At 57.9% G+C, this 17,879-nt stretch overlaps 1 protein-coding gene across 1 annotated transcript in view; it reads right to left on the bottom strand.

The window, feature by feature from the left end:
* Positions 1-17,879, bottom strand: part of ARHGEF18 (Rho/Rac guanine nucleotide exchange factor 18) — a gene marked incomplete at both ends in the record, with an annotated part of 67,619 nt that overhangs the window by 1,296 nt on the left and 48,444 nt on the right. Inside the window, 17 exons of the mRNA XM_080715451.1 lie at positions 89-410; positions 804-1,241; positions 1,320-1,367; positions 1,445-1,501; positions 1,746-1,925; positions 2,111-2,286; positions 3,993-4,127; positions 4,860-5,042; positions 7,071-7,162; positions 8,659-8,837; positions 10,779-10,855; positions 11,499-11,747; positions 12,302-12,419; positions 13,653-13,778; positions 14,849-15,099; positions 15,753-15,893; positions 16,033-16,145. Coding sequence (XP_080571577.1) covers positions 89-410; positions 804-1,241; positions 1,320-1,367; positions 1,445-1,501; positions 1,746-1,925; positions 2,111-2,286; positions 3,993-4,127; positions 4,860-5,042; positions 7,071-7,162; positions 8,659-8,837; positions 10,779-10,855; positions 11,499-11,747; positions 12,302-12,419; positions 13,653-13,778; positions 14,849-15,099; positions 15,753-15,893; positions 16,033-16,145 — 2,885 coding nt within the window. The remainder of the gene's footprint in view (positions 1-88; positions 411-803; positions 1,242-1,319; positions 1,368-1,444; positions 1,502-1,745; positions 1,926-2,110; positions 2,287-3,992; positions 4,128-4,859; positions 5,043-7,070; positions 7,163-8,658; positions 8,838-10,778; positions 10,856-11,498; positions 11,748-12,301; positions 12,420-13,652; positions 13,779-14,848; positions 15,100-15,752; positions 15,894-16,032; positions 16,146-17,879) is intronic.

The following is a 17,879-nucleotide window of genomic DNA, read 5'->3' as shown; positions in this document are numbered from 1 at the left end:
GTCTCAGGGGGTGCGCTCGCCTGTGCCATTGGCTTTGCTCCAGGCATGCTCCTGGGCCGCGTGAGCTGGGGCAGTGCACGGGGCCCACCTGTGCTCTCGGAGCGCTGGGAGCCCCTGTTCTTGCCGCCCTTGTCCTTGCCGCCCTTGGTGGAGGCGGCCAGCTTGGTGGGGATCTGCTGCTGCACGGCCGTCGGCCTCTGGATCTGGTTGGTTGTGCTCAGCAGCTGGATGGGCACGTCGCTCTTGCCCGGCCGGCTCTCCGCGGGGGCGCTGTCCCGGCGAGCCACCTCCGGGCGGTCCGGGTACTCAGGGCCCGTAGCCGGCAGCAGCATGCTCACTCGGGGCCCAGGTGCCTTGGCCAGGGCCGAGGGCCCCTCCTGCCCTTCTCCGTTGAAGCTGGGGGGCTGGGCCTGCAGGAGCAACAGTAGACCCGGTCCAGGACTCTCGCAACCGAAGGGACCCTGCCCTGCTGTACCCAGGGTCCGCTCTCCTGACCGTCAGGAGTCTGGGGCAGGCTGAGGAGCCCAGGGGTGTGAGGATGGGCCAGGGCTGCTGGCTCCTCAGGCTGGCCCTGGCTTGGACAGTCAGATTCACTGTTTTTACTTGGTGGTGGTGCTGGTGACTGAACTTACGGGCATTCTACCTCGGGCTACACACCAGCCCCAGTGACTTAGAAACAGGGTCTTGCTAAACTGTGGAGGCTGTCTCGATCTTGCGATCCTGCCGTCTCAGCCTCCCAAGTACTGGGGTGCCCAGCACGGCCGGCTCGCACCTCCCCAGCCCCCAGGGTGCATCCAGCTCACCTCCACCAGTGCGCCGGGCGGCAGCGCGCCGGGCACCGTGTTCTGCTTCTTGAGCCGGCGCTGCTGCTCCAGGCGCTCGCGCTCGCGCTCCACGGCGCGCATGGCCTCCCGCAGGCGCTCCAGGTCCTGCTGGTAGGCCTGGCGCTGGTGCTCCAGCTCGGCGCGCTCCCGCTCCAGCCGTGCGCGCTCCCGCCGCACCTCGCCCTCGCGCTCCTGCAGCTGCGCGCCCACGCGCGCCAGCTCCTGCCGCTCCTGCCGCAGCTGGCCCTGCAGCCGCTCCAGCTCGGCCCGCTCCTCCCGCTGCTTCTCGAAGTTGCGCTGCCGCTCCTGCTCCAGCAGCAGGTTCCCGCGCGTGGACTGCAGCCGGAACTGCCTCTCCCGCTCCTGGATGGCCGCCCGCTGCAGCGCCACGTAGCTGTCCTGCTGGGCGATGACCGCCTGCGGGCAGGGTCATGGGCGGCCATGAGAGCCACCGCCAGAGGGGAAAGGGCGTGTGGCCGGCCTCCCCGTGCGTACCTGGAGGCTCAGGAGCAGCTGGGATAACGCCTGGATCCGCTGGACAAGCTGCAGGGAGAGAGACAAACGCAGGCTTCCGTCCGAGATCCCTGGGCCACACGCCACCCGGGCACGCGGCTACCTACCTCCAACTCCAGGGCGCCGGGCAGGCGGGGGCCAGTCTCTGCTCCCAGCACCTCCTCCTGTGGGGATGGCGGCACTAAGGACGGATCCAAACGGGCGTGGCCCGCCGACTGTCAAGCTGTCCCTCGCGTGGGTAACGGAAGGGACGGGCCGACCACCGCGGAAGGCAGGCCTGGCCAGTCATCTGACGCCAATCTGGGACTGCAGACAATGACGGCAGCCTGGGAGGTGGGAGACGCCTGCCGCCTGGCCACGTGGAGTGGGTTCTGTCCTGAAACTTCCATGCCAGCCCTGGGCACGGACCTCGGCCAGGTCAGGCAGGCAATGGGTGCCCGAGTGCCGGGGTGGAGCAGGCAGCAAGATGTCCGAGCACAGGGCAGGCATGGCTACCCCACGCTGGACGACAGCCTGCAGCCCCGTGTGAGGCTTCTGCCCTGTCCCCTCCTGGCTGCCCCGGGCACCCTGCCTCTCCTTGAAAATCACCTGCCCACGGGCCAGAATGTAGCTCAGTGGCAAAGCGCCTGCTTTACAGGTGTGGCGCTCTGGGTTCCATCCCCAGTTCCAAAAAAAGAGACAAGACGTCACCTGGCCACATGGTAATCCATTCAGCAGCACAGGACAGAGAAACAGACAGCCCCACCAGAAGCCGGCCACACGGTCAGTGATACCCGTGGCTTGGACGACGCTGCGTGGACCATGTCCCGGAAGCTACGTACCGCCTGAGGTGACTCCGTGCTGTCCCACGGGGCGCTGCTGCCTCCGGGTGTTGGGTCTGGGCCGTGGGAGGGCCCCCGCCAGTCCTGGGGCTGGGGGTCCTTGCTGTACACCTTCTTAAAACTGCCATCTGGGAAGCCCAAGGTGGTGCATGAGGAGATGGTGAACCCCAAGGGTCTGGAGCCCTCTTCCACTACCGCTGCCTGTCCCCACTAAGACCCGGGGCGGGCAAGGAGGTGGCTATTTCTCTCTTTAGGGGACACTGGGGATTGGATCTAGGGGCATTCTACCTCTGAGCTATACCCCCAGCTGCTATTATTATTATTATTATTATTATTATTATTATTAAAACAAAGTCAAGCCGGGCGTGGTGGCGCACGCTTGTAATCCCCGCACTTGGGAGGCTGAGACAGGAGGATCGCACAGGTTCGAAGCCAGCCTCAGCTACTTAGTGAGGCTCTCGGTAACTTAGTGAGACCCTGTTTCCAAAAATAGGTCTGGGAGTATGGCCCGGAGGTAGAAAGCCTCTGGGTTCCACCCCCAGTACCACAAACAAACAAACAAACAAACACCAAAGTCTTATGAGCTAGGTGTGGTGCGCAGGCTTGTCACCCCAGCATTCGGGAGGCTGAGACAGGAGGATCGCAGGTTTGCAGCCAGCTTCAGCTACTTAGTGAGGCCCTTTGCAACTCAGTGAGACCCTGTTTCAAAATAAAAAATAGAGTTAGGAGTGTAGCTTGGGGGTAGAATGCCCCTGGGATCCATCCCCAGTACCACAAACAAAACAAAACAAAAAAATACCAAAAACAAGGTCTTGCCAAGTTAATGAGGGTCTAAGTTGCTGAGACGGAACCTATGAGCCTCCTGTCTCAGGCTCCCAAGTGTGGGAACAGCAAGTGTGCATCACCAGCTTATTAAAAAAATTTTTTTCCCTCCAGTATTGAGGATTGAACCCCGGACCTTCTGCATTCTAGGGACGTGCCCTACCACTGAGTTATACCCCCCAGCCCCTTTTTCTTCTGGTACTGGGGATGGAACCCAGGAACATTTTACCTCTGAGCTACCCCCAAACCTATTTTTTGTTCTTTATTTTGAAACGGGGTCTCACTGGGTTGCAAAGAGCCTCACTAAGTAGTAGCTGAGGCTGTATGTGAAACATGATCCTCCTGTCTCAGCCTCTCGAATGCTGGGATTACAGGTGTGCGCCACCACACCCGGCAACCCCAACCTTTTTTTTTTTTTGGTGGTAGTGGGGGTGGAACCCAGAGGCTTTTCTACCTCCGGGCTATCCTCCCAGACCTATTTTATATTTTATTTAGAAACAGGGTTTAAGAGCCTAAGTAGCTGAGGCTGGCTTCGAACCTGTGCGATCCTCCTGTCTCAGCCTCCCAAGTGCGGGGATTACAAGCGTGCGCCACCACGCCCGGCTTTTATTCTTTATTTTTGAAACCGGGTCTCACTGACTTGCAGGCCTCACTAAGTAGCTGAGGCTGTACGCGAACTACGATCCTCCGGTCTCAGCCTCCTGAATGCTGGGATTACAAGCGTGCGCCACCACGCCCAGCAACCTCAACCTTCTTTAAAATTTAATTTCGAGACAGGGTCTAGCTAAGTTGCCCTGGCTGGCCTCTAACTTGAGATCCTCCTGCCTCAGCTGGTACGACAGGTGTGCCAAGACAGCAGCCTCTGGCCAGGAACCAGCAGAGAGAAGCAGGCTCAGAACATGACTACAACACCAGAAGGCTCCAGAACTTCCCAAGAAACCACACCACCTCCGGATGCTCAGGACTGTCGCCAACGAGCCTGAGGTGGACAGGAGGCCTGGACGCCACTTACTCGTGCTGGGACTGCCCATGCGGTCGTAGCCCCCGAAGGTCTCGGCCCTCCGGGGCAGGCCCGAGGAGCTGCCCGTCTCTTCTGCCTGGCCACTGCTGCCCAGCCGATGGCAGATCAGGCTCTGGATACCCTCGACTGCGGAAGGAGCGGAGGCATGAGCCGCCCACCCCAGCCCACAGCGCCACGCGCTTGTCCACTCTGGCACCACCTCTAGGACCTATCCATCCTGTTTAGCTGCAGGGCCAGGAGCAGGGTGGCCAGTGCATGGCCACCTGGGAGCGCGGCCCTGGCCCCGGCAGCCTCTGGCCAGTGAAGAGTGGGGCAAATTCCCAGCCCAGCGGGCCTCAGCCACGGAAGGGCGCCGTGGAGACAGGACAGCGGGGTCGCCGGGAGGCGCAGGTGCCCCCACCCGGCTCCTGCTCTTTACTCTGCGGGAGGGCTGTGGCGGGAGGGCTGAGGCTGTTGAGAGGACCCGGCTGCCCACCCCGCTGCCTGACACGGGGCTGCTGGACGCACCGGCCCAGCCACACTGACAGCGGCCCCGCCCAGCCAGCAGCCTCTGCCACGCTGTGTGCCTGGTGGCCTGCTGGGCTGGATGGAGGTCCTGCTCAGAGGCAGCCCAGAGGACGGCCGCCGGGCTCTGGGCTCCCATGGGTGTGTGCGTGAGATTCTTGGGCAGTCATGAAGGTCCCATTTCAGAGTCACACAGGGACTGTTTGCTGCCCGGTAGAAGTGCTGGCCCAGGAGTTTGGGCTGGTCGGTGGGCAAGAGCCTCCTGTCTCTTGCCCACGCTGGCGGGGTCAGCTCCGTCCACGCTCAGACAGAAGCCGGCCACACGGAGCCGCGGCAGGGTGGGGCCTGACTCACTCTCGCTCATGGCCGACTTGAGGATCTGCTCCCCCTGCGGGGTCTCGGAGCGGTCGCCCGCGCGGAAGAGGCCTTGCCCCTGCGGCGCGTCCTCCAGCCCGCTCGCCGCGGCCATCTCCCGGTAGATCTGCTGCTTCTCCAGGAGGCTCTGGGCGATCAGCTGGTCCTTCAGGCTCAGCCGCTCTGCAGAGGCACGCGGTGGTGTGACCAGCCCTCGGCCTTGCCGGGCCCCGGTGCCAGGCAGCACGGGGACCCCCGCCCCTCTCGAGCCCAGGAGAGCCGCCGAGGTGAGGCCGGCACCGGCCGGGCGTCGCGGGCCAGGACCTGGCGGCTCTCCTCACTACTTCCTTGTTCCTGGGGGTGAGCCCAGGGCGTTCTGCCTGAGCCCCCCGCCCTCTTTCATTCTGAGGCAGGGCCGCACTAAGCTGCGAGGCGGCGTCACGCCCGGGACTCCCGTGTCACTAAGCTGCGAGGCGGCGTCACGCCCGTGACTCCCCCGTGTCGGCGCCGCCCAGCTGAGGACGGCTTTCTAGTCGTGAGCGTTTCCCTGCAGGCCTCTCAGTTGCTGTTTTCCCAAAGAATTCCTTCTTAGGTACCTCTGAGTTCTATGCTTTTTATCTTTTTGCTGCTGTGACTAAGACTTGTTACCGTTATTTTGTGATACTGGGGACTGAACCCAGGGCCTCATGGGTGCTAGGCAAGCACTCTACCACTACTTAGGAGGCCGAGGCAGGAGGATCACAGGCTTGAGGCTAGCCTCAGCAACGTGGTGAGACCCTCAGCTATTTAGTGAAACCCTATTTCAAAATGAAAAATAAAAAGTGCTGGGAGTGTAGCTCAGCAGTAGAATACTCCAGGGCTCAGTCCCAAGCACCAGAAAATAAAATAAAATAAAAATAAAGCGGGGCGTGGGTGGTAGAGCAGGCTTCTAATCCCAGTACTTGGGAGGCTGACACAGGAGGATCGCAGGTTCACGGCCGGCCTCGGCTAATTCGTGAGGCTCTCCACAACTTGGTGAGACCCTGACTTGAAATAAAGACTAAAAATAGGGCCAGGGTTGTACTTTGGAGTTAGACTGCCCTGAGTTCAATCCTCAGTCACACACACACACACACACACACACACACACACACACACACACACACACACGAGGCTGGGCATGGTGGCGCACATACGCTTGTAATCCTAGCATTTGGGAGGCTGAGAGGAGGATCATGGTTCGTGTTATTGAGCCTTATTGAAGCCCTTTGCAACTCAGTGAGACCCTGTTTCAAATAAAATAAAAAATAGGGCTGGGGGTGTACCTCGGAGGTAGAATGCCCCTGGGTTCCATCCCCTGTACTGCAGAATAAATAATAAATAATGTAGTTAGTGAAGAGAAAGAAGAGACTTGGTTCAGGCCACAGGGACCAGGCCCTGTCCTCAGTCACTACACTGAACTCGCTCGATCATCTGTGAGGAGGAGCTGAGTGGCACAGCGTGATCCAGGCCCAGCGGGCACTGCCCAGCCTGAGAAGGAGCGGGCTCTGATCGCCGTACAGTGGACGGTCCTTGCGGGCAGCAGTCCCACTGAGAGAAGCCAGGCAAAAGTCCACACAGCTCAAGACTTCAGGGATAAAACGTCCAGAAGAGCGAATCCAGACACGTAGTGGGTCCTGGCGCTGGGTGGGGGGAGCGGGTGGGCTGACTTCGTGGGGATGGGTTTGCTCTTGGGGTGGTAGAAGTAACCCCCCTTTTTTTTTTTTGGTGGTACTGGGGGTGGAACCCAGGGGCTTTTCTACCTCCGGCCTACACTCCCAGACCTATTTTATATTTTATTTGGAAACAGGGTCTCATTAATTTGCTGAGAGCCCCACTAAGTAGCTGAGGCTGGCTTTGAACCTGTGCGGTCCTCCTGTCTCAGCCTCCTAAGCGCTGGGATTACAAGCATGCGCCACCACCCTGGCTGTGATAGAAGTATCCTAATGCCGCCGTGGTGGCGGCCACATAGCTCCTGCCTGGTGGAGCTGGGTGGTGGCCGGGCCTGCTCTCCCGGTCCCACACCTCACGCAGGCCGTGCGGCCTCCAGGCCTTGCCACAGGGCGTGGCACAGTCCTTCCAAATGACCACAGGGCGGCAGGACGCGGACAGACCACGGAAGCGCTGCAGCTCGCATGGTGGCCACGCCTCATGTGCAGGGGATGGACGGCGCGGCCTCTGAGCGACCCTCACCTTCAAAGTCCCTGAGCCTCACGGCGCGGGCCTCCACTACCTTCCTCTCCTCCTCCGCCTCGCCGAAGGGCTCCTCCTCGTCATGGGGACAGCTGCAGAGAGGACGAATGGCGTCACTGGCCCCCGGCTCTGCAGAATCAGCTGCCTCTGATTCTGGGAGAGCCAGCTCGTGACGGGAGGGGATAGGAGAGCTGTCGCCATGTAGGAAGCCTCCAGCGAAGGTGCCAAGTGCCTGCTGCGACGTGGAGACGGCGGCCAGGAGACCGTGCTCAGTGGACACTGCCAGGCGTGGGAAGCTGCGCGCCCTTAGAGCTGACTCGGAGTGGGTACAGGAGGGGAGCAGGAGGCCGGCAGGGGCTGGGTCCTGGACAGTCTCCCTCTACCCATCTACCTGGCACTGGGCTCACCCCGTGGGGCCAGACAGGATGCCTTAACCTGCTCTGAGGGGCCTGGCCTCGCTGGGGAGGGCACAGCCTCCTGTATCCAGCTGAGGGGCCCACAGATGTGGAAAGGCCCAGCTTAGGTCAGCATGGTAGTGTACACCTGTCAGCCCAGTACTTGGGAGGCTGAGACAGGAGGACTGCAGATTTGAGACTGGTCTCAACGAATTAGTGAGACCCTCATTAACTTAATGAGACTCTATCTCAAAGTAAGAAATAAAAAGGGATGGGTGTACCTCAGAGGTAAAATGCCCCTGGGTTCAATCCTGAGTGAGTGTGTATGAGTGTGCGTGAGTGTGTATGCACGTGTGTGTATCTCCCTCCCCCTCCACATCCATCTGGCCCCGCACCTGCTCTGGCCAGAGGCTTCCAGGCCATTTTAGTATCTGATGGGTTGGGGCGCTGTCAGAAGGGGCCAGAATGGCTCCACCTGCCCCCATGTTTTTAAAGCATGGGGAATGGAACCCAGGGGCTCTCTGCCATTGAACCACAGTACCCTAACCCTTTTTTATTTTAGACAGGGTTTTGCTAAATTGCCGAGGCTGGTATTGAACCTGTGATCCCCTTGTCTCGGCCACCCAAGTACTGGGATTAAGGGCGTGGCCGCCAGCCTGCTCCTGGTCATTCACAGCAGCTAACACAATGTAAATGCGGGGTACATAGCTGCTACACTGTGTTGCTCAGGGAATAACTTTGCTCTGAGGATGTCCCCTCCCTTTCTTCCTTCCTTCTTGAACAGAAGATTGAACCCAGGGGCGTTCTACTGAGCTACGCTCCAAACCCCTTTTTACTTTGAAACAGGATCTTTCTAAACTGCCAGAGCTGGTCAAACCTGAGAGCCTCCTGTCTCAGCCTTCCACTGGCACACGCCTGGGATTACAGGTGTGTGCCATGGCGCCCAGCAGCCATCTGCTTGTTTCTAAGAAGCGGACGGACAGAATGCCAGGGTGGGATGAGACCGGGAGAGCGAGCTGGGGAGCTGGAGGCCGCAGCTGGCCGGCCAGTGTCCAGCCCAGCCCGGGGTGTGGCAGCGGCCTGTGCCCGCCCAGCCCGGGGTGTGGCAGCGGCCTGTGCCCGCCCAGCCCGGGGTGTGGCAGTGGCCTGTGCCCGCCCAGCCCGGGGTGTGGCAGCGGCCTGTGCCCGCTCACCTCTCCACGGCCCGCCGGATGTGGGCCATCCAGGTGTTCCTCTCGTCCTTGGAGCTGGTATAGATCTCGTACATCTCAGGTCCGTGCTGGGAGGCGCTGATCAGAAACATGGCTTTCTCCTCGTTGGCCACCTCCCTCACGATGAGCTTTTGCAGAGAGATGACCGGCGGCTTGGAGTCCTGCTCGGGCAAGGGCGGGAGCGACCGTTCATCCCACTGCCTCGGGCGCAGTGAGCCACAGGGACAGCCACGCGCCCGTTTCTTTGCAAACGATTCAAAGCAGACGTATTTTTCCAGATGGGGAGAAAAATACTTCTGGGATGATATCCTGCTTTGTTTTATGTGTCAGTTTACCATGCTGACTCTTTCTTTGAGAGATGGGGTCTTGCTGTATTGCGCAGGCTGACCTTGTACTCCTGGCTCCCAGGGAGATGCCTGCCTCAATATCCCAAGCTCCTGAACGGCTGGGATTACAGACTTGGTAGATTTTCTTTCTTTTCTTTTGGTACTGGGCATTGACCCTAGGGTTGTTCTATTTTTATCTTGAAACAGGTCTTGCAAAGTTGCTGAGGTTGGCCTCAAACCTGCAATCCTCTTGTCTCAGCTTCTGAAGTACTGGGATTATAAGCATCTACCACCATGCCTGGCTTATTTTTTATCTTGAAACAAAGTCTCACTAAGTTGCTGAGGCTGGCCTCTAACCTGTAGTACTCCTATCTCAGCCTTCCAAGTGCTGGATGACAGGCGTGTGCCATCAAGCCCAGCTGACACGATTTGTGTGGTACTAGGAATGCGCTATCAACGAGCCATGCCCCCATTTTATTTTTTATTCTGAGAAAGGTCTCACTAAGTTGTCCAGGCTGGTCTTACGCCTGTAATCCTCCTGTCTCAGTCCCCAAGAACTTGGATTGCAGGTGTGCACCATGCCTGGCTGGAGCATCTCGAGAAGTCACCCACTCATCCACTCATTCTCGCGCTGGGAACGGAGCCCAGGGCCTCGGGCATGCAGGGTAAGGGCTCCACTGAGCCACACCAGCCTCGAGAAGCCACTGCACCTCTCTGGGTAAGCTGTGGGGTCCTAGACTTCAGTGATGAAGGGCCTCCTCTCCAGAGGAACCGCGGCAAAAGGGTTTCTAGGCCCGCCAGGGGCTGGCGCCCAGAGTGGGAGGGCCTGACCTGCGCATTCTGCACTGGGCCTGTGCTGTTAAGACACAAAGGGCCTAGATGAGCAGGGAGGAAGCCAGGTCCTGGGTGGACTCGTCTGGGCGGGGAAGGGCTCGGCTCCCCTGAGGATGCTCTGGGGTCGGGATTCGTTGGGGAAAAGTCACGGTCCTCCATGATAACGCTAGTAAATCCTCAGCAAGAGAAGGGTCAGTGAACATGGTACATGCCTGCCAGCCCAGCACCTGGGAGGCCAAGACAGTAGGATCGCAGGTTCAAGGAGAGCCTCAGAAACTCAGACTTTCAGCAACCTAGTGAGATCCTGTTTAAAAACAAAACACAGAAAGGGCTGGGAGTGTAGCTTGGAAGCAGAACACCCCGGGCTCAATCTCCAGCAAAACACACCCCACACATTCTCTGTCTGTCTCTCTAAATAAAAACAGAAAAGGGAGCGGCTGGCCAACAGTGGTGCGCGCCTGGAGTCTTGGTATTTGGGATACTGAGACGGGGTGAGGAGGCTCACGGTTTGCAGCCAGTCTCAGCAACTAGTGAGACCCTGTTTCAAAAACCGAAATAAAACAGAGCTGCAGGTGGAGTTCCCCTGGATGCCACCCCCAGTCTCACACACACACGTGCGCGTGTAGGGGTTCTCTGGCCAGGGCTCTGGGGCTCGTGAGCACCCACGAGTGCTTGCTACAGGAAGAGCCACCAAGGCTGAGCTCCAGTGCGGCCAGATACACGTCCCGATACGCGGCCAGGAGCCAGCGTGACATCCCGTTGAGGCGTCGGCCGCGCTCTCTCTCGGGAACTTCTCCTCCTTCCCAGCTGGGACCTTCTGGCGGGCCTGGTGAGCAGGCAGCCACGGTGCGCCTCGACGTGGGCTGGTCGCTGCGCTCAGTGGGGCTGCCGCACAAGGTCCCGGCCAGCAGGCCCCTTTGTTTGAGGACACCAGCTACGTACCACGGAGGCAAAGACGTATTTCTGGTCCTTTTCTTGCAGCAGCAAAAGGACGTCGGTCAACAGGACAGCGAGGACATCTGAGGGACAGTGCAGAGGATGAGCGTCAGCGGTCACACGGCCACGCGTCTTCTGGGCAGCCGACAGTGGCCAGGCCCCAGGAGGCTAATACCAGGACGTTTCTGTCTGAATCTACAAGTTTGTGTCCTTCCTCTTTTGTACTGGGGAGTGAACACAGGGGCGTTCTACTTCTGAGCTACAATTTTTTGTTTAGAAACAGGGTTTCACGAGGTTGCCAAGAGTCTCACTAATTGCTAAGGCTGGCCTCACACCCATGATTCTCCTGCCTCAGCCTCCCAAGTACTAGGGCTATTTTTCTTTTCTTCTCTTTCTTTTGCGTTTTTTGTGGTACTGGGATGGAACCCAGAGGCATTCTACCTCTGAGCTACACCCTCAGCCCCAATTTTTATTCTTCATTTTAAAACAGAGTCTCACTAAGATGCAGAGGGCCTCACTAAGTAACTGGGGCTGGCTGCGAACCTGCAGCCTCCCACGTACTGGGAGTAGAAGCGTGCACCACCATACCTGGCTTCTGTTTTCCTTTCTGAACTGGGGGTTCTACCTTCGAGCCACTCCCGGCCCTGTTCAGCGTTCACTCTGAAGCAGGGTCTTGCCAGGGCTGAGGCCTGTCTCGACCCCGCGCCCCTCCAGCTTTGGCCTCACCTTTCAAGCGGCCGGCCGTGGTCTTCCAGCACAGCGCACCCTCCAGGTGGAGCTGCCGCTGCAGCACGTCCTCCTTGCGGAAGGCCAGCCCGCTCTTGAGCTTACCGGACGGCCTGAGGTCCATCCTCCCCACGATCTCGCGGAGGCGCTGGCCCCGTTCGCATTCGCTGACCCTGGCGTCTACTTGTGAGATGACGTCTCTGATGAGGGCCAGGGCCTGGGTCAGGGCTTCGTGGTCCTCGGTGCCGGCTGCCACACACGGGAAGAGTTCCTCGCTCAGGAACGCAGCCGGGGAGCTGCGGCCAAGGACCCGCCGGTGCCTCCCAACTACAGCCCTGAGGGGGAGAGCTTCCCAAATAAACGCAACTGCCAAGTGTGGTGTTCACCAGGGCAGAGCTTCTGTCTGGCGCGGAGGCCAGGGTGCACTCAAGCTCTGCGGAGGGTCCCCCCAGTTCTTCATGGAAGATCCCTCCACCCTGGCCCAATGCCGGCTCCTCTCACGCGGGGGCCTGGACAGCAGGTGTGACCCTGGGACTCCCAGGAGCTGCGCCGCCTTCCTCCTCTGGCTCCAGAGGTCATTTCTGGGCAGCCCAGGAGCAGCCCTACCTCCACCCACTCACCCAGGCCAAGGACACCAACCCAGGGCCTGTGCTCGGGAGTTCGGGGCCAGGCGTCCCGGGGAGCGACTGGGGTTTCTCCCCGGGAGAGAGCCCCAGGGCCAGCACAGTGGCTTCTGAGGGAAACGCACACAGGCTCCCACGAGAGCCAGCGTGGCGGCGGACAGCTGGCTGCTGCAGCCTCACCCTCTGTGTTCTGCAGGATGCGCTCCACCAGCACCGGGTACTTGGTTATGCGCTGGGTGACCAGGAGGATGCACTCCTGCACGCCAAGCCGCCTCACGACCGGAGAGTTGCCGATTTTCTATGACACAGAAAATGACATATGCTCAGGTCAGCCTCCTATCTCTGCCTCGGCGGCCCTCGGCCAGGGGCGCCCGCCTTCCCTGCACACCGGAACCTTCTTTGGGCTGCTTTGTGGTTGTGCTTTCGCACACCAGGAGCAGGGGCCACCTGCCGTGTGCAGGGGCCGCACAGGCAAGGGTGAGCGCGCCCTGCAAAGCCGTTAGGAAAGAAGCAAGAGCAGCGTCCTCTGTGTGCAGGCCGGGGCGGCGCCCACAGGCTTCACACACCGCGAGGCTGGCACTGCCCCGCACGCCCAGCACTCCTGCTCCTCTGTGGCAGAGCTGAGATGAAGAGCCTGGCTGCGCAGAGCCGTGCCATGCGAGGCCAGGCCACCACGGCTCTGACCGTCAGAAGGCAGGAGGAACTGAACGGCCACCTGAGACATCCTTGGCCTAGAGTAAATGGGTTAACTTACATATAAATACACATAAAAGGAGTAAGAAACAAGAACCAGCATGGGGCAATGATGGGAATCACTGCCCAGCTGCCCAGCACAGGCACACACCTGAGCCGGTGGACAGCGATGTTCCAGAGCCTTCTGGAATGAGAGCAGCGTGTGCCTTTGGAGGAGGGCTGGCTTCGGGGCCACCTGGTGCACACCCACCTCTGGTGAGAACCAAAGCGGCTGCTCAGAGCCGCTCCCTGCACTCCGGGCCCACGTTCTGTGGCTCGCTGCCCTTTCATTTATTTATTTATTTATTTATTTATTTATTTATTTATTTATTTATTTTTGTGGTACTAGGGATTAAATTCAAAGGCATCCAACCTCTGGGCCACTACGCCCGGCTTTATTCTTTATTTTGAAACAAGGTCTCGCTAAGTTGCAGAGGGCCTCACTTAGTAGCTGTGGCTGTCCACAAACCTGCCATCCTGTCTCAGCCTCCCAAGAACTGGGATTACAGGCGTGCATCGCCACGCCCGCTCACCCCCAGCCCTTCTGAAACGGGGCTCCCTAAGCTGCTGAGGCTGGCTGTGCACCGGGACCCGCCCGCCTCAGCCTCCGCTTTGATCTGTTTTACATGCTGGCGTGCAGGGTGAGGGCTCACTGACATGTCTGAATGGGTTTGTGATTAAAAGCCAGTCTGTGAAAATCTCAGCTGTGTTACCTTACTGTTCTTGAGGCCTAAGATGCAACAGTTCTGTGAAAAACACTAGGCGAGAAAGAGATTTTAGTTAAAACAGACAATTTTACCTTGATCAAGTTTTGAAATTTCTTGTTTTGCTGCAGAAGTAACTTGTACTGACTGAGTGCCTCGTTATGGCCGCTGCAAAACACACCATATTTCTCTCTCATTCTCTCTCCGTTTTCACCTGAAAACTATCAGAAAAGAGGACAGACAGAAACGTCACGGAGACGAAATGGAGCCATCAGGGCGTGCGTCTAGTCTGCCTGGCTGTGCTAAAATGAACCCTGGTGGGACCTGCAATTTCACGTCTCACACAGCCTCAGCCAGGGACTGAGGCTCTGGGGCTCAGCTGCCTCCCAGAGGCAGAACCTGTAGATCTCCAAGGACAAAAAGAAAACCTTAGGCCACAGATGTTAGAAAAGCAAGAAAGCTGCCGGGCGTGGTGGACGAAAAGAAAACCTTAGGCCACAGATGTCAGAAAAGCAAGAAAGCTGCTGGGCGCGGTGGCGCACGCTTGGAATCCCAGTACTTGGGAGGCCGAGACGGGAGGATCCGGGTTCACACCAGCCTCAGCTACTTAGTGAGGTCCTCTACAACTTAGTGAGATACTGTTTCAAAATAAAGAATTAAAAATTGGCCTGTGGGTGTAGCTCAGAGGTAGAATGCCCCTGGGTTCCATCCCCAGTACACCTCGAAAAAGTCAAAGGGGTATTCTTTAAACTAATTCTAATAAAGTAATTAATAAAATAATTCCAAATAAAAAAATTTAAAAATCGGCTTGGGGGTGTAGAATGCCCCAGGTTTCAATCTCTAGTACCACACACACAAAACAAAACAAAATCCTACAAACAATCAAAAACAACAACAAAAACAACAGTTGGAACCCCAAATTAAAAACCAATCGATGCCAGGCGTGGTGGCGCACGCTTGTAATCCCAGCATTTGGGAGGCTGAGACCAGAGGATTGTAGTTCGTGGACAGCCTCAGCTACTTAGTGAGACCCTGTTTCAAAATAAAGAATAAAAAACAGGGGAGAGGGCTTAGTTCAGAGGTTGAATGCCCCTGGGTTCCATCCCCAGACCCACAGGAAACCAATGGGCCACACCAAAGGCCGACTGAGATGAGTCTGGACGAGGAGCCCGTGACGCAGCCGAGTGCCCAGGCTGGAGCCGCCGGCCGGGAGGAGGCGCTTGGGTTGCGTGTTTGGGGCTTTTCCCCTAGAAGAGGGACAGGGACAGGCGGGTCAGCGCGGCTCACGCACCTGCTGCACCAGGAGGTCCCCAATCTTCTGGATGACGTAGTTGCGCTCGCTGCCCTCCTCCAGCGCCTCCTGGCGCCGCTGCTTGAGCCGGGCCAGGAAGAGGCCGTGCACCTCCAGCAGGCCATCGGCACAGGGGAAGAGGCGGCTGATGGCCGTGCTGCTCAACTGCAGCTCCTCCTGCAGGGCCCTGGAGTACACCTTCAGCATGATCTTCAGGGTCCGCACGTGGTGCGCCTCCGTCTGCATCAGCTCTGGGGACAGGGACCGGCAGACGAGCTGGCTCCAGTCCCAGCCTGCCCACCGACGGCCTCTCAGCACTTTCTGCCCAGGCCCGGCCCTGCCCCGGCGGCTTCCCTCCTTCCCTTCCTCGTTTGGCATGGGGGTTGAACCCAGGGCATTCTACCCGAGCTACACCCCAGCCCTATTTGATTTTTTAGTTTGAAATAGGGTCTCACTAAGCTGCGGAGGGCCTTGCTTAGTTGCTGAGGTGGGCTGCGAACCCGTGACCCCCTGCCTCAGCCTCCTAAGTAGACTCGGAGCAATTATAAAACAGTCTCCAGAGAGCTCTCTCGCTCCCCACCAGGCGAGGAGACCACAAGCAGGAGCCATTGTGAGCCGAGAAGCGGCTCCTGACCTCAGGGCGTCCCCGGCTGTCTCCCAATACAGTTCTGTCGTTGACAGGTCACTGGGTCAACGGGATTGGGTTGGGGCAGCCCAGTGGACCACTGCGGCCTGCCAGCGGACAGGGAGCCGCAGCCTCATGGTGGCTCAAGGCCCTGGGCGGGCGGGGCCGCAGTGAGTGGGGGCCTGGGGAGGGGCTGCGGGACTTAGACTGCAGAATGGAATTGAGAGAAAAGACAGAGGAAGAGGAAGCGGGAGGAGCGCGGGCCGGCGGGGGTCTTACCATACACGACGTCCTGTCTCTTCACCACCTCTTTCTGTTGCTTCTTGGCGTAGGCCAGGTCCACGGCCAGGCTCCAGGACTCGGCCTCGAATTCGTGGGTGTCAGACTCGACTTCGCTCCTCAGGGAGGCTGTGTAGGGATCTGGGGGAGGACAGGGCTGCTGGGCCTGGAGCCTGCTGACCCCAGACACTGCACAGAGTCCCTGGGGTGCACAGAGGCAGGCTTGGCTCCCCAGAGAGAGTGGGGACCACGTGGCGTCCGAGCCTCGACGCGACCTTACCGTCCACAAAAACAGACTCAGCGCTGGAGGGCGCAGTTGGGAGGGAGTCTTCAGTAGCTTGCTTAAATCTTAAAAACACAGAGTCGGCTTCATCCATCTCTCCTGTGGCTGGTCTAAATGGAAATAATCAAAATGGTTGTTTAAAAAGGAAACTGAAGAGCCGGGCGTGGTGGTGCACGCTTGTCATCCCCACGCTTGGGAGGTGGAGACAGGAGGATCGCACGGGTTCAAAGTCAGCCGTGCTGGCTTAAGAGACCCTGTTTCAAAAAATATATAAAATAGGTCTGGGAGTGTAGCCCGGAGGTAGAAGGGCTTCCAGGAACCCCAGTACCACCAAAAAAAAAAAAAAGAAACTGAATCAGCCAGGCGTAGTGGCACACGCTTGTAATTCCGGCATTCGGAAGGCTAAGACAGGAGGATCACAGTTCAAGGACAGCCTCAGCTACTTAGTGAGACCCTTTGCAACTCAGTGAGACCCTGCTTCAAAATAAATAAAAAATAGGGTTGGGGGTGACAGTCGGAGGTAGAACGCCCCTGGGTTCCATCCCCAGTACCGTAAAAGAAACAAACAAAAAAACCTGAATCATATACATATATATACGCACATAAACTCTAGTTTAATCTATGCATGCACCTCTTAGCTATGACTGGAGATCTTTCTAGATTCTGGGAGAAGCCTTGATCAGAGGTCACTGCCATCAGGGTGTGGCAGCGCACACTTGTAATCCTAGTACCTGGGAGGCTGAGACCGAAGGTTCGTGTCCAGCCTCAGCAACTTAGTGTCCAGATTTAGCAACTTAAGAAGACCCTGTTGCAAAATAAAAAAATAAAATAGGCTGGGGGTATGGCTTATTGGTAGAATGCCCCTGGGTTCCATCTCTAGTACCAAAAGGAAAAAAAAAAAAAAAGAATTAGAAAAATTAGGACCTGGACTTACTATTATCACTAACTTTAACAGCCAAGAGGCTGTTCATGCTATGAGGCATGAACCGTGGGCTTCCTTTACTGACCACCGGGGCCCACTGCAGCCCACAGAGTCCTTTCTACAAGACTCTGGGACACAGCTTTGGGAGGGAAGAGGTCTTTTTTTTTTTTTTTTTTTTGGTGGGTCTGGGGATGGATCCCAGGGACATTCTACCTCCAAGCTACACCCAGAGCCCTATTTTTTATTCTTTATTTTGAAACAGGGTCTCACTGAGTTGCAGAGGGCATCAATACGTAGCTGAGGCTGTCTGCGAACTGCGATCCTCCTGTCTCAGCCTCCCCAGTGCTGGGGTTCCAAGCGTGTGCCACCGTGCCCGGATCAGGAGGAGGTCTCTTCCTAGAGGAAGCAGGCCCTGGTCTCCTCACAGCCAGCCCATGGAGGCGCCGTGAGGGCGCGGTGCAGGTTCGGCACCACTTTCTACCCGATGTCGCTCAGTGCGACATATATATGTACGCTGTGGTACTGGGGTTGAACCTGGGGCATTGTACCTCCTACACCCCAGCCTTTTTTATTTTTAGTTCTGGGGATGAAACCCAGAGGCATTCTACCTCTGAGCTACACCCCAACATTTCTTATTTGACTTTATTAGGAAATAGGGTGTTGCTAAGTTGCTGAGGCTGGCCCTGAACCTATGACCCTCCTGTCTGTCTCCCTAGCACTGGGATCACAGGTGTGTGCCACTGTGCCTGCCTGCGTCTTATGTTTTGAAACTGGGGCTTCCTAGGTTGCTGAGAGCCTCACTTCAGTCGCTGAAGCTGTCCTCTAACCTGCGATCCTCCTGTCTCAGCCTCTCAAGTACTGGGCTTACCGGCATGTGCTACCATGCCCGATATGAAGGCGTACTGAGGGTTCCCCCTCAACA

The sequence above is a fragment of the Muscardinus avellanarius genome (assembly GCF_963383645.1).
Source record: "Muscardinus avellanarius genome assembly, chromosome: 18".
Lineage (NCBI taxonomy): Eukaryota > Metazoa > Chordata > Mammalia > Rodentia > Gliridae > Muscardinus > Muscardinus avellanarius.
The sequence above is the reverse complement of the archived record's forward strand: the minus strand, read 5'-3'. Positions and strand labels throughout refer to the sequence as shown.